The sequence below is a fragment of the Scaptodrosophila lebanonensis genome, unplaced genomic scaffold, assembly GCF_003285725.1.
Source record: "Scaptodrosophila lebanonensis strain 11010-0011.00,11010-0021.00 unplaced genomic scaffold, SlebRS2 tig00001412-arrow-pilon, whole genome shotgun sequence".
Classification (NCBI taxonomy): domain Eukaryota; kingdom Metazoa; phylum Arthropoda; class Insecta; order Diptera; family Drosophilidae; genus Scaptodrosophila; species Scaptodrosophila lebanonensis.
Window position 1 is genome coordinate 1,290,124 of NW_022060739.1, and position 16,118 is coordinate 1,306,241.

Below are 16,118 nucleotides of genomic sequence, written 5' to 3' on the forward strand. Positions count from 1 at the left end.
TGGTAAATAAGATATTTAAAAATAAAACGCGAATGCGTCCTTTTCAAAATGTGAAGTGAAAAAATCGTCTCAAAAAATAAGTTTCGGTATACAAACAACAATTGATTGGTGTCCAGTGAGTGCGGCTGTCGCCATTAAGAATTAAATCAAGCGCTGTCAAAGTGAGGGGCGCTGCTGCATACAAGAAAAAAAGAGGAGTGGTAGCCAAGCCAAAAAGGCAATAAACTTTTGGAAAAGTAAGTAAAATACCGATTGCCAATGCCAATTGGTCCGTGCATATGTATCTTTTTTTTAGCGATGATAATGTTCAAATGAAACTCACTATTTGTAGTTTGTAAATGCAAGAATAATCAAGATACAAACCCTGCCTTATGTGCTGCCATATTTCAGTTTTATATTTTACCGCCTTTTTATGCCAAGCCACAAAAAGCAGTCAATAAGAACAACACACACAAATGCATACTTTATATATGTATGTATGTATTGTATCTGACTCTCTCTCTCTTTCTCCTCTCCCGAACCGCTTTCGGCAGCCCGAACACGTCTCCACGAAGAACATTTTACATCAACGCTAGCGCGCTGCCTCCGCGTCTCATTCAATTTTCAGTTTGCTTTGCTCTGTACACCCGTACTCGTCGCCTCTCACCTCCGCGGCGTTTTGATTTTTCTACTACAGTGTTGCTGCGACTCTACCACATACAAAAAAGAAAAAAAGAATTGCTGCGCGCTGCTAAAGTTTTTTCCACAGACATACACACACACAAACGCGCGCACACCACTCCAAGTAATTTATCATATATATGTATGTATGTATACACGGTATAATGGCGTCATAAGAACGAATGCGAACATAATATTTTAGCGAATGTTTATGCAAAAAGTGCACACACTTATTGTTTTGTTTGTGGTTTAAGGTGGGGGATCACACTAGTATCTGCTCCATTCCTTCAGGAAAGTAGTTAACATTCTTATTAGAAAACAAATGTGTATATATTTGTGAAATTCTAATGCAGAAAATGTACAATACAATCATGAAATGACTTTGCTTGTATACCACTGCGGTCGACGTTTGTTTGTGTAAGTGAATGCATGTGATTGTGTTCGTTCGTGTGATATATGTACATATGTATCTGATACGTGAGCTGCTGCTACGACTATGGATATATATGTGTGTGTGCGTAATAAATATATGTACATACATATAAAGAGTTCCCATTAACGTCATCATCGTGTCATTCTTGTTTGCAAGGCGGCGCACAGGGTTGCATTTTAGAAAAAAGAATTTTTTCCTATTAACAATTACATTGCAATTGCAACAAATTTGAAACTATGTATATATTTACATATTATTTAGGCTATCGCCTACGCTATCCTTAAATGACACATAAATTGTTAAAATTAAAGAATGCATTTCATGTAGATTGCACTTTATGCTTCCATATGTTAATATTGTCCAATGCGATAACTAATGCCAATTGGACTTTGTAAGAGTGTGAACCCTTTTTCCATCTCCTTTAATTCCATCTTTCATCCGGCTAACCAGTCAGCCGTGCATCTTTGAGTTTGGATTTTTCGTATTTTATTAAACAATTATGAAATGCACACTAATTGGCTGTAATGAAAATACATACATATGTACACATGTACGGCTGTGTGTGTTGTCTTCGTTGAGTGAACGCCAACTCGGCTGGGAGCTCGTGAAAACAAAAAGAAAAAAAAAGAACTGAAAAATAGTCGAGCGAGCGCACAGCGAGCGGCGACAACTCAAACAAAATTAAAAATAAAAAGCCAACAATATTCAGCCAGGCAGGCAGCAGCGGCAATAATTATAACTATAACTCGACTTCAGTTTAGTACGCGGCTACACGGCTGGCATAGAATTTGAGCAAAACTTGAATATGCGCCGCCTGTACTCGCTGCTGCTGCCTTAGCTTTCATTTTTCTTGTTTGCCTGCCTCTGCCTTTTTCGCTTTATTTTGTACTTACGCTTTGCGATTCAATTCGTTTTATTGGTTTTGGTTTTCCGCTTTAAGCGGCCCGTCGTGCAAATCGTCTGAATGGTGTATTTGAGAGGGGAGAGGCAGGGACATGGCGTACGCGTTGCCGTTCAATGAATAATGAGCAGCAAGCGACAGTAAGCGACACACCGGGAGAGGAAGAGAGAGAGAGAGTCGAGAGTGTGTCCAATAAGAGTCAGCGCGCAGGGAGAGACGTAGCAAATAAAACAAATAAACCAAAAGCCAAAAGCGTAAAAGTGCACAAAGCAAAAGAGGAAGAGGCAGGCAGAACAGTAGAGAAGATACATCTACAATTTTTGTATGTCTGCTTCTTGGCTAAAATGAATTCTAAAAGGGGAGCAGACGGCTACTGAATGCATAGACACACATACTCACAAACATAATGTTGCATATATGTATATACATATCTAAAGCAACATCTATGCATACATACATATGTGTGTATGTACATACATACATATGTATATTAAATTGGATGCACTAAATTAAATTGGAAATGAAATTATAAAAACGTCTATATTTTTAATTCTGACAACGAAAGATTGATTTAAGCACAAATCTGGCAATAGGTTCAATCAATTACTGACATCTACTACAGCTGAACATTACTATTAAATTCCTTGTCATTATATTAAAATTATATATTAACTTTTTATAATTATTTCTACAACTGACCGGCAACCCGTATATGTATGTATGTATATACATATATACATACGTTAAAATAAAAAGTGTCGCTACTATGTACCATTAAAAAACATACGAATACAATGACAGTACCGAACTGACCTACTATTAAAATAAAAATAATTTCATAAAAGTAATAAATAATTAATATCCATATGTTTGTATATACTTACTTACTTACATACTCCTTCTGAACATGGCTATATAAACTTATCGTCATTCTGATCAAGAATACACATACATAGTACATATGTATATACTTTGTGGGGTCTGTGCTACTCCTCCACCAAAGGGTGGCATTCCTATGCATTAAACCAGTATAACCTTTCCGATACAGGGTATAAAATCTTGAGACATTGCAACATTTCCTTATCCTAGCATCTGTTTATTCTGTTAATTGCAGCGCTCCCAGCAGCGAAGTTTACGTTGCGCGATTTGATTCGAGGCTTTTACATATATGTATGTATGTATGGTATATGTGTGTATGAGAGGGATTTGCATATTGACTGCAAATAACTTGCGCTTGATTTGTTTTTGTTGGCCAAGCGCGCTTACGATGAAAAAGAGGGGGGAATATACAAAACTGTACCCGTGGCCGTTTGATTTTCCGCGTGAACACGAAACAAACTGTTGCTTATGCCTTGCATGACATAGTTGGTACTGTTATTATTATTGTTGTTCTCTGTTCCTTTTTCCAGGTGTAAATAAAAATCTAGTTGGAATTATTAAGCGGCATTAAAACAAGTATTTTGGGCCCTCCTGGCGAGCTGTGCCATTGAAAATCATCGAAAAATTTAATCTATGTACATATTAACATAAGTAAATGAGGTGAGTTATATTATTGTTATATTAATAATAAAAAGTGTATTTTGCCTGCGTTTCGTTTTTAACTTTATCAATGTTGCATTGCCATTTTTTGTCAATTGCGTTTTGTGTGCACCGCCCATTTTCCCGGGCCTCTTGATAAAGACGCTTCCAAAACTCGCACTCCTTACCCACCAACTTAACTTTATCTACTTCCTACCTCACCATGTAAAAATGTTGCCCCATTGTGGCATTCTCCTTTCTCATTGCCTTTGCTTTTACTCTCGTCTGCCGCCACTCCTAAATTTTACTTTTTCTCTTCCTCCGGACTACTTATGTGTGTCTGTTAGCCCTAAAAACAATCGAACGGCAAGCGGGGGCTGAAGAGTCAAAGGGTTGATGTTGTAACTAACAAAAGCTAACAGCACACTTAGAATTTACAGGACCCGAAACCCACTCCCCGCTCATGCGCTCTGGCACTTCTTTAACACCAACAAGCACACAACGCACTCAGTTACTTCTTCACACACTTACACACACACACATAAAGCGTTGTCTTTAATCGATTTGTGCTTCTTAAAATTTACATCAGTCCATTCAAGCCCAAACCTCCCCGCGCTCTCTCTTTTTTGTCACTGTGCCGCTCTTTTACTCTCTGCCTCTTTTTTGAGCTATGCTCTCATTACATTGTCAGCTACTCTTCTAATATTTCTTTCTAATGTTTCCACACTCTGATTGGATATCTAAATCCTGAATCCTGCTGCTCCACATCATCACACACCACGACAAGGCGAGGCTCCACACCCAGCTACACTCCCTTTTCTTGTCCTCTGCCGCTTCTCTTCGTCTTCACATTTGTTATGGTATGCTTTTGGTCCTGACCAAAGGACATGTTACACACATATACATATACACACATGAAGTCATTTCATTGTTTTTCCATACAACACAAAAGCAATACATGTAAGCATCCAACATTCATTGTTCATCGAGCTTATTTAGTTGGAGCCTTTGGTCCTTGAGTGTGTAAGACTGTGCGTGCGCGTTGATGTGTACACGTACATATATATATAATATATATATATGTGTGTGCGTTTTTCTATTGCTTTCTAATGGGCAATTTATATCACTTTTATTACTTAATGGCTTTATGCCACTAATTCAGAAGAATAATACAATAGAGGGCATAAGTATTCCAACATCATAACTTCCATATTAAAACCAAAAGAAGGTGGGTCTATGGGTCTAGAGACACTATAGCTGGCAGACTTCATTTGTTTAAATGCCAATTTGCAAATTAATTACTTTTAGATTTAAATTTATTTGTGGAGCTAACAAGAATTTTTTCAGTAGCTTACTTTTCCTGTGTCTTCAGATATCATAAGCTATATTTCCACTGAAAAGGGAATTTAGTAGTCTAGTAGTTTTTTTAAGATATTCGAATCGTATTAAGTAGTTTCCATGGTAGGTTTAACATTCATCTGTAAACTACTAAGACTATGAAGTTTCTCTTTGTATTCACTCAAACGAAATTAAATTTGTAAGGATAGTGGTACGGTTCGATGTATGGAAGGAGGTGTGCATATGAGTGGGTGCAGGTGAATAGTTTGTTGTCCTTTAGTATCAACAAAATCAATAACTCCTGAAAACAAACAAAACCCTGTTGTTGTAGAGCATCCCTATGTAAATTAGTCGCAGGATGCTTGGGAGCAAAAATCTCTTTGGTTGTGGTTTTGATTTGGCATCTTGTGTTTGTGTGTGTGTGTGTGTGTGTAATGCATTTTAGCTGCTGCTGTTGCTCGACTGTGCTGTTGACTGTACCTTACAATGAGTTATATTTATGTATCCTACATTTTACCATTTGGGAAAACCAAAAACCGTAAAGACACCACTTCATCAAGTCTTAACTTAACCACGTATTGGATATTCATGCATAAAATCGCTTATACGTGTCTTTGTTGCTAAAAGTTATTGGATATGTTGCCCAATTTTGTTAATTTTTACTAAACTACTACTTTCAACAACAAATATCCCAATGCGCAACATGTTGCAGCAACATTCACAATAGACACACATGTCGTCGTCATCGAGAAACACAGTCGCCGTCATAGCTGCAGCCCAGGAACAAAACCAGCAACAGCAACATCGACAACAGCAGCAACAGCAACCACAGCTAAACAACGACAAAGTTACAGCACTTGCGACACAGCAAAATGTATGTAAAATGGAGGGATTCAAACCGTATTGATTTCGATTTGTACACATAACTTTAAATAATTGTGCTTTCGATTGGTAAACAATTGTATTTTGGCTTACAAAATGTCGGAACCGATTTGTCGTTGAAATTTTTGAGTAGCATCCGTACAAAAAATAAATCCTTCGTTTTTAAACTGTTATTCTCTGGTTACGATTTGAATTCCTGGTAAAAAAAAGAAGCTTGTTAAGAAAAAAGAACAAAATTCGCGCTCCTTAAATTAATAATAACAAAATAAAAATAATCTCATAACCTAACTATCCTCTCATTCTGCTTGCAGTTGAATCCTAAGTATTGGCTGTTACCGGATTTAGCAGCTGCAGCAGCAACAGGCAGTACATTAACCCATGTGAACGGTCTAGGACAGCAGCAATCACAACATATACATGGTAAGTAAATAGTCTAATAATGCTCCTGTTTCCGATATTAAAAAAATGTAGTTCTGAGAAATTTCACTAATAGCGTTTACATAATTAATTGGAAAGTATTACGCTCCTACCGTTAAATATAAAATGTTTCTACAGGCAAACTATCTCAATTATTCGATATATACTCGATTAATATTAAAAATCATATTCATATTATAAAAATCGTGGAAAAACAATTGTTTCTATATGTTTAATTTCGAAACCAAACTATCAATCAGCTTTGATATGTATTCGATAAACTATTATAGTTCAGATTAATGTTTTTAAACAAAATATTCAATTCAATAAGCATTCGATAACTATCAAGTGTCATCGAAAAGTATTCATTTGATAATGGAATGGTCTGAGTATTTGTCCCGTATACAAGCCAACTCTTTAAAGTTTAAACACGCAAACCATCATCATAGTGCTATCGTTATCGTTTTGGTGTCTGCCCCCAAAAATGTTTCAAGCGAACTTTATAAGCTTTAATTCGATCAAGGAAATCGGAAATGGGAACAGGGGGGATTATGCACAGTTTTCGCCAAGTTACTTACTAATCAACACTATCCACACTTTGCAGGAACAATCAGAAGTGACGACAGCGCCCGAGAGCAGCAGCAGCAACAGCAATATGTAGGAGCGTTGCAGCCACAGCAGCAGCAGCAGAACGCCATAGAAATCAAGGAGGAGCGGCAACAAGCTGCCTCAAATACACATACTACTACTGCAAGGAACAAGGAACCAACAGGACTTGAGCAACAACAGCAGCAACAACAACAACATCAACAGCAGCATCTTATTATGCAGCACGTGAGCGCCGCAAGCTCAGTGCCTTCGGTGGTTGCACCGGTGGTAACGACTGGCGGCGGCACAACGATAACACTTGGCGGAGCACCACCATTGCCAACTACCAAGTCAGAGATCAAAGAGGACGGCAAACCGCCACACAGCATTGAAATGTATAAAGTCAATATTGAGGACATTTCACAATTGTTTACGTATCACGAGGTGTTTGGAAAAATTCACGGTGATGTTGTGAATCATCAATTGGCGGCGGCGCACAGTGGTCAATTGCCACCGCCGCCCCCCTTGCCACCACAAACGCATGTCACGTCAGCTGCTGCAGCGGCAGCATCCACCAATAATGCAGCGGTAGCTGCTGTGATGGCCTCAGCAAATGCGGCAGCAGCTGCTGCAGCGGCAGCATCAGCCGCCTCGGCGCCGGTGACGACAACAACGTCTAGCGGTGGTGCCGGCGGACAACAGACCACGTCCACAGTGACCACTACAGGGGGCGGTAGCGGCGGCGGCGGCAGCACGAGCACGGGTGAGTTGCTTATGCCTAAAATGGAGGGCGGCATACATGGTGTCGATGGGCAGTCGACTGTGACGCTAGCACCGGATGGCACGCCCATAGCAACGGGTACCCATGTCTGCGATATATGCGGCAAGATGTTCCAGTTTCGTTATCAGCTGATCGTGCATCGTCGCTATCATAACGAACGGAAACCGTTCATGTGTCAGGTGTGCGGTCAGGGGTTCACCACATCCCAGGATTTGACGCGTCATGGCAAGATACACATTGGCGGTCCCATGTTCACCTGCATCGTGTGCTTCAATGTGTTTGCGAATAACACAAGTCTGGAGCGGCACATGAAGCGACATTCGACGGACAAGCCGTTCGCCTGCTCCATTTGTCAGAAGACATTCGCACGCAAAGAGCATTTGGATAATCATTATCGTTCGCACACCGGTGAAACACCGTTTCGTTGCCAATACTGTGCTAAGACGTTTACGCGCAAGGAGCATATGGTTAACCATGTGCGCAAACACACGGGTGAGACGCCACATCGTTGCGATATTTGTAAGAAGTCCTTCACGCGCAAGGAACACTATGTTAACCACTACATGTGGCACACTGGTGAGTGTGATTGGTGGGGGCGGACAATGCGAGCGCGAGCGCGAGACAACAAGAATCGAATCAGTCAATCAATCAGTACCTTTATAAAGAGTACAAAAACCACAACAACAACTAGTAGAGTCACCACATCACAACAACAACCACTGCAATTCATCGTTGCCTGCTTTTTCTCTTCTCATATACATTTATGCATATGCTTGTTTTTCCACAAATCGAAACAAACAAACCACACCTTAAAACTACCGCTCCAAGCTCTCTAGCTTTCCTTTTCAAAAATCCTCTTGTATTGTACTCTTCTACACGCTTCTAATCACACGCTCACTCGCTCATTATTCCCGCATACCAATCAAAAAATACCCACCATCACCTCAACCACCAAAATATCACCACACAAACATCCAAATACCAGTCGTTCATGTGACCTCCTCCAAGCGCATCCACTCCAACTAGCCATTGTTGTTGCACACACACACAAACACACCCAAACACTTACACACACATACATATGTATATGAATTATTCAGTTAGACTTCGCTTCAATTCTAATCGTCCAATATTTCTTCATACGAGTATATGATATGTTGAATGTCTACGCTCTGGTGTGTACAGAGTGCTCGAAAACTGTGCATAACGTTCGTTGTTGCTGCTTGTCGATTGCCATCGTTTGTGCCTGTGCCTACAGCGGGAACTGCGACACATTCGACTCCATACACGCACAGGAACAAAAACAAAATTAACTTTTAAAAGAGAATGGGAGATAAAAAGGGAGAGACACGCCCAGATCCTGTTTATATGTGGAACGAAAAACAAGAAAGATATATCAAAAATGTATAAATTATTATAATCTATCTCGTAAAAGTTCAATGCTCGTTCGATATATAATCGACTAAAGTTCGATTAACATTCGATAATTATTTAATTCGTTTTCAATACACTTCAGTTCAATGATCTAACAAAAATTTATAAATTATTATTAGATTACATCTCTTCAAAGTTTAATGAGCATTCGATATATAATCGACTAAAAGTCGATTTATATTCGATAATTATTTAATTCGTTTTTAATACAATTCAATTTTTATATATATATAAATCAGAATTTAAAGGAAGATATTAATAAGACAATAACGTGGATAAGTCGCCACAGAACATTCGTTATGTTCTCAATTAATATTTAATAATCGATTAATTTTTGAATATTCAATAGTTTTTCAAAATTGCCTATCTTTTTGGGACATATTATCGATCAATACTAAATGTAATCCATAAATTTTAAAAATGTTATCGATTTGAAGTGAAATATTCGTTCCACATCTAAGACAGCCGGCAAACAGCCACACAAATCACAAACACATTTAGCCATAGCCTATTTCTCATTAATCGTCTTGGCGTCTGCCCCCCAAAAATGCTTTCTTCATTCGAACTTTAGGAACTTTACGTTCCCCAAATTAGATATGTATATAGTATAGGTCAGTTAATCATTTACAGAGCAGCACACATAGAAACATTTCATACGCTTCTTCACACACGCCCATGTGCCCATGCCAATGCCCAACACCCACTAAAGCGTCCTCCAAACGAACTCTTCATTTACGCTCGGTGGGTTTTGGGGCACAAAATTCAGCACGCCACATGCAATCTTGTCGACGTTCCCCCAGAAGATAACAAAAAGAATTAAATAAACATCTGAAACTGAATCGAGTGAAATGCTTCCTCTAACCAAACACCCTACTCTCTTCTCCATTCTCTTCTGTACCCAAAACCAGGTCAAACACCGCATCAGTGCGATGTCTGCGGCAAGAAATACACGCGCAAGGAGCATCTAGCCAATCATATGCGCTCCCACACCAACGAGACGCCGTTCCGTTGCGAAATCTGCGGCAAGAGCTTTAGCCGCAAGGAGCACTTCACCAATCACATCCTCTGGCATACAGGTAAAGACACACACAAAATCCAGATGAAATCTGCAAATAATCAGAAACAATAGAACAAAAGGAACCAAATCTCAGGCAACAAGTCCCGATAATTTTAAATTACACGCACACACACACCTACGCGATGGTGCACGAGCAGTGATAACGAACGTGGACGTAGCCGCAGACTTATTCAATTATAAAAATAATATTTTAAAAGTATTTGCAATAGTTGCTTAACTTAATACTTTGCTGACAAAAGTGTAAAAATAATCCAACAGAATCAGAACAGTCATTATATTGATTGTCTCAGAGATAAATAAAAACCATAGCTCTAGATTATCAGTTAATATCAGGGGTTAAAATTATTACTTTGTAATGAATTTATGGAGAAGATATCTAAGGAGCCAATTTTTGTATATTTATGAGAAGAGGGAACTCGGTAGTACATTGACGGACGAAGAACAGCAATCAAAAGGAAAATGTTAATTCAATTTATAGCCCAAATATTTATTTGCCTAAAATATAAATTGCATTGCAATTGAAAGTCTCGGTGTAGAGTTGTTAAGAATTAAAGGCCAATATAGTATGGTATTTGAAAACGTATACACCTATTATTGATTATTAACAATACATAATTACTCTTTAATCCCACCAGATTATCACAATCATTAACTAATCTCGATACCGTTTATGTGCTCTTCTTTTTCTATACCCACAAATACAAACCTCCCGGCCAATTAATGTTGAAACTCTCACATCATAAACACATGTTGCACGAACAATTGAAACAATAAAATCGAAATGTATCGGCTAATCCGCAAATCCGCGCGATCAAACGCAAGCAGGCGAGACTCCGCACCGCTGTGACTTTTGCTCCAAGACGTTCACGCGCAAGGAGCATCTGCTTAATCATGTGCGCCAGCATACCGGAGAGTCGCCGCACCGCTGCTCGTACTGCATGAAGACGTTCACACGCAAGGAGCATCTGGTGAACCACATACGCCAGCACACGGGTGAGACACCGTTCAAGTGCACCTACTGCACGAAAGCGTTCACACGCAAAGATCACATGGTTAATCATGTACGGCAACATACAGGCGAATCGCCGCACAAGTGCTCCTACTGCACAAAGACGTTCACGCGCAAGGAGCATCTAACGAATCATGTGCGCCAGCATACGGGCGACTCACCGCATCGGTGCACCTACTGCAAGAAGACCTTTACGCGGAAGGAGCACTTGACGAACCACGTGCGCCTCCATACGGGAGACTCGCCGCACAAATGCGAATACTGTCAGAAGACATTCACGCGCAAGGAACATCTGAATAATCATATGCGCCAGCACTCGAGCGACAATCCGCACTGCTGCAATGTGTGCAACAAGCCCTTTACACGGAAGGAGCATCTTATCAATCATATGTCCCGTTGCCACACCGGAGATCGTCCCTTCACATGCGAGACTTGCGGCAAATCGTTTCCACTTAAGGGTAATCTGTTGTTCCATCAGCGCAGTCATACGAAGGGACAGGAGTGCGAGCGTCCGTTTGCCTGTGAGAAGTGCCCGAAGAACTTCATCTGCAAAGGTGAGTATTTAGAGCTGCAGACGCGAGACGCCACGTCAGCATAGCTTCCGAGCTAGTTCCCAGCCAGCGCTTTGGCGCGCCGTCTCCCGAACGCAATTCTAAAGCCCCATTAAAACCAAAAATAAAGAACAGTAATAAAAAAAGTATGAATAAATAAAAAGAACATTTTACCCCAAAATAATATAATAATAATGATAATAATAAGAATTAAGCCTGTTGCAAGCTTATCAAAATTCGAACCCTTTCCGATCTTCATGTCGCTTCATTGTCCGTTTCGCAGGTCACTTGGTCTCGCACATGCGGTCCCATTCGGGCGAGAAACCGCACGCCTGCACTCTGTGCAGCAAAGCTTTCGTCGAGCGTGGCAATTTGAAGCGCCACATGAAGATGAACCACCCGGATGCTATGATGCCGCCACCACCCGTGCATCCGCATCCGCAAATACCGGCTGGTGTGCTGACGCAAGTCAAGCAAGAAGTGAAACCGATCATAAGTGAGTCGGAATTGAAAACAGAACAGCTGCACCCGCAGCATCAACGCTTGAACACCACTTACCACTCATCCCCATTTCAGTTCCCCACCAATCGACGACCACAATGCACACCATTCAACAGATAACTGCAGGAGCTGCCGCCGGTGCCAATGCCGTTCAGTTAACGCCTGGGCTAGTACCGCTCGTCACATCGACCCTCATCTCGCACAATGCCCAGCAGCAATCGCAGAAACAGCAGCAGCAACAACAACAACAGCAGCAGCAGCAACAACAACAGCAACAAGCGGCTGCCCAACAGCAGGCAGCTCAGCAGCAAGCGGCCGCCGCACATCAGCAGCAAGTGGCAGTACAGCAGCAACAGCAAGCGGCGGCAGCTGCAGCTGCGGCGCATCAACAACAACAGCAACAGTTGCAGCAACAACAGCAATTGTTGCAGCTGTCCATCCAGCAGGCAGCGCATCACCATCAACAGCAGCAACAGGAGCAGCATCGTCAGCATCAGCAGCAACATCATCAGGCGCAGCAACAGCACCAAGGTCACCCGCAAGCGCCGCCACCGCCACAGCAGCAACAGCAGCCGCCACCACAAGTGCCAATTGCACTGATCAGTGATCCAAGCGCGCTGGCACGCGCTGCCATGCAATTGCAGCATTTGCCGGCCAATGTGGAACAGCATCCAGTGGTTTACTAACAGTAGCCTCTCCTGCACGGCTATACGCCCGCGACGACAACGAGCACGACGACAGCGACGGTGGCGACGGCCGTGGCGGCAGCAGCTCAATGGTGAGCCTCAGCAGCAGCCCTTCAGTCCAGCAAACGAGGGAATAAATATGGAAGAGCCCCCACAGAAGATACAGACATAACCTACGCCTATAACATACATACATACACACATGCATCCACACATAAGCAGCTAGTTATAGTTTATCAGCGCCCTCTAAGGATACACAATTCTCCTCCTTTCTACACCAGCTTGAGTCGTGCAATACAGCCGCAAACATCTCATAGTTTCGTGCTTTTCAAGCACTCCTTTTTTGGGAACACGCACAGCTCATTTTTAAAATGGGCTGCGCTCAACGTTTCTCCTTTTGCTTCCACAGATCTTTGTACATTTTTGAAATGTAACCGCTAGCGGTGGCGCACAGAGTCGCATAAACTGGTAGCTGTGCTACCAATAATAATAACTCGTAGACGCCTGTAGACTTTTTAAAAGTAGCCCAGTAGTTGGAATGAAATTGTGTAGCCAAGCGTTGAAATGGTATTTTAACTATACATATTTTGTTATTTAAGTCACACATGCTTGAAGGATATGTGTAATATTAAATATATATATATATATACACACACCCATACAATAATTATATCTGTCCCCATTACCGATCCCACATCCGAACTCGATCGAACTCGAACGGAGTGCAAAAATTGATTATATATTTAAACTGAAAGTGTGCATCTCTCAAACGAATGAAAATTAAACTCTGCTGCAAATCGGAACAGACCTGTATATTATAGTATTTTACAACAAACTTGCACGTTTATGTTATTTATATATGAAGCAGCAGCAGGATAATTAATTGTATTATTTTTGCATTTTTTTTATTGAAAAACTAAACTCACACACACACATAAACACACAAGTAAAACGTACATATGTAACAAAATCAGTTAATAAACTATGCTTACCTACATATAAACTATTAAAAAGAAAACATACATATATATACACATACATATATACCACGGCCAATGCCGGCCATTAAAGTCTTATACCGTTTATACGAGCGCAAGCCCAGTTGGTAATTAACCTAAAGCCTACTATCCCCCTCTAAGCCCTCCTTCCCATTACACTTAAGTTGAATGCGTACGAAGAGAAGAAATGAGCAGAACTGTTGCTGGAAACCTTAAATATTTTGCTTAATGCGAGAAATCAAGTTGTACGACGTATTAAGAAAGCAGCGAGAAGTAACAACTTTAAGTTAAGGCAGAAACTAACAAGATAAATCATTATATATATACGATATATATATATATATATTTAATGCTAGATGAACTACTAAAATTAATAAAACAAAAAAATATATATAATAAAAATAACTAGTTCTTAGTTCTTTTGTGCAGAGGCGCAATTGCTAACATTATAATGATGAATGATTATGATTACGATTATTATACGACTACTAAAATTATTGCTACGTTAAACAACATCAACAACAAAATACCCCAATATTAAAGTTAACAACAACAACAACAAGTGTAGGCACAACTCTAAACAAAATTTATAACACACACTGTGCTTATGTTATAAACAAAAGGAGATGGCAAGTCAAAGCCTGCGAAGCGCCACAAGCAACAACATATCTGCTTTAACTTTTAAAATATATATATACATGTATACATACATACATAATAATTATAAACACACACATACACACACACACCTACACAAACATAAACATAAATCCTTTTAAACACACATAATGCTTCCTTTTAAATGAAACATTTTACCATTAATTTATAATTTAGCCAGCGAAAATGTGTTTTCTTTAATTAAAAAAAATAATACATTATAATAATAAAACGAAAGGCATTACAACAAAGTTTTGTTTGCTTATTTTGATTTGAGTTGTTCTTGTTTTTTTTTATTATTTATATTTAAATTGGCAGTGCGTAAAACATTTTCTAAATACATACTACTAAATAAAAATGCAGGGAACAATTGAAAATTGTAAAAAAAGAAGAGAAAAACATTAAAAATTTGCTGTGCGCATATAAAACAAAAAATGTTGAAGCGGCACGGACAGCATGCAAATAAAGTTATGTCAACTGATAAATAATAAACATAAATACATAAATGAAACACGGCATATTAGTTAAGTCTGTTACTGAAATTTTAAGCCGAACGCAAATAGAGACACACACAAACACACACTCAAGTATACACATACACACACATATTTATGTAGTTGTTTAGCCGTGTTAGTTTTTGGTGTTTTAATTGGTGATGTGTATAGAGAAGGCAGCATAAATTATATATATAGTATAGCATATAGAGTATATATATTGTACGATTATTAACATATACGAGTACATACTTATGTATGTACTTACATATGTATAGCGAGCGAAAGGCAATTTTTAAGTATGTACCAACAAAACATCAATTGTGTTGCAATATTTGAAAAATATTATTTGTAAGTTGCGTAGTGCATAAATAAATGAGTAAAGTACACGATCCACACAGACACCCACAACATAAACACATCCTCACACACACATTCATGCGATAAGAATATAAACAATAAGCTGCAGCGTAAAAATGTTTCCTAGAGCGCCCGTCGCCCAGACACAACAATAAAAATAAATTAATAAAAACGAAAACGAAAATGCAGCAAATGTTTAACAACCAATTAAAACAACAAAAACAACAGTAACAATACTAAATAGAAACAATAATGTACTATAAAGCAAATACAATATATGCGATATAAAATTATATATATAAATTAAATATATATATACACAAACACACAGCCTGTACGAGAAGAACATAATGAATAAAAATATGTATTGTAGTAAGAATTTGAACAGCCTGGCTCGCAACTAACAATTCAATTGTGCAAAACCTTCGATCACAATTATTAAGTGCAATGGACCGTGGAATGATTGCTCAACCAAATACAACATTTTTAATATAAATACATATGTACATACATCCATAAATAGGTATGAATGTATGTTGTATGTATATCTTGGGAGATAGCAAAGCGGAAATATTGGAAAGCAAAAGAAGTTGCGGCGAAATAATTATAAATAAGTGCATATGGTGTGGGTTGAAGATTTGCTGGTCAAGGCACATTGATATAGCCAAGTCAGTCTATCCAGCTGTATTTCTGTCTCTCTAGCTTTCAGAACATAATATAAGACTCAATTAGGGAAGCTAATCCATCTGGTTAGCGAGTATTATAATTATTTCTTTTCCTTTTTTGTTGATTTATTTATTAACTGTGGATCTTCCTACATCATTGCCTACAG

The 16,118-nt window shown here is 39.3% G+C and overlaps 1 protein-coding gene across 7 annotated transcripts; it reads left to right on the forward strand.

Moving 5' to 3' along the window:
* Window positions 1-34: 34 nt before the first annotated feature.
* Window positions 35-14,683, forward strand: LOC115631714 (zinc finger protein 786). Of its 7 annotated transcripts, none has more exons than XM_030528541.1 (9): window positions 35-236; window positions 3,404-3,533; window positions 5,563-5,724; window positions 6,044-6,152; window positions 6,754-8,094; window positions 9,861-10,028; window positions 10,853-11,593; window positions 11,874-12,086; window positions 12,167-14,683. In XM_030528541.1, exons 3-9 carry the CDS (start codon window positions 5,584-5,586, stop codon window positions 12,775-12,777), a joined length of 3,324 nt encoding a protein of 1,107 aa, XP_030384401.1. In that variant the 5' UTR covers window positions 35-236; window positions 3,404-3,533; window positions 5,563-5,583; the 3' UTR covers window positions 12,778-14,683. The 7 variants fall into 7 exon arrangements, with proteins under 7 accessions (XP_030384401.1, XP_030384408.1, XP_030384407.1 ...); XM_030528548.1 differs by having other exon boundaries at window positions 6,754-8,010; XM_030528547.1 differs by having other exon boundaries at window positions 36-236; window positions 10,856-11,593; window positions 12,167-12,777.
* Window positions 14,684-16,118: the final 1,435 nt, after the last annotated feature.

Excerpts from the sequence above, each read along its gene's own strand:
- LOC115631714 (XM_030528541.1), top strand. The coding sequence starts at position 5,584 with ATGTCGTCGTCATCGAGAAACACAGTCGCCGTCATAGCTGCAGCCCAG. Across the intron at positions 5,725-6,043 it reads CACTTGCGACACAGCAAAAT|TTGAATCCTAAGTATTGGCT; the intron begins GTATGTAAAATG and ends TTCTGCTTGCAG. Across the intron at positions 8,095-9,860 it reads CCACTACATGTGGCACACTG|GTCAAACACCGCATCAGTGC; the intron begins GTGAGTGTGATT and ends ACCCAAAACCAG.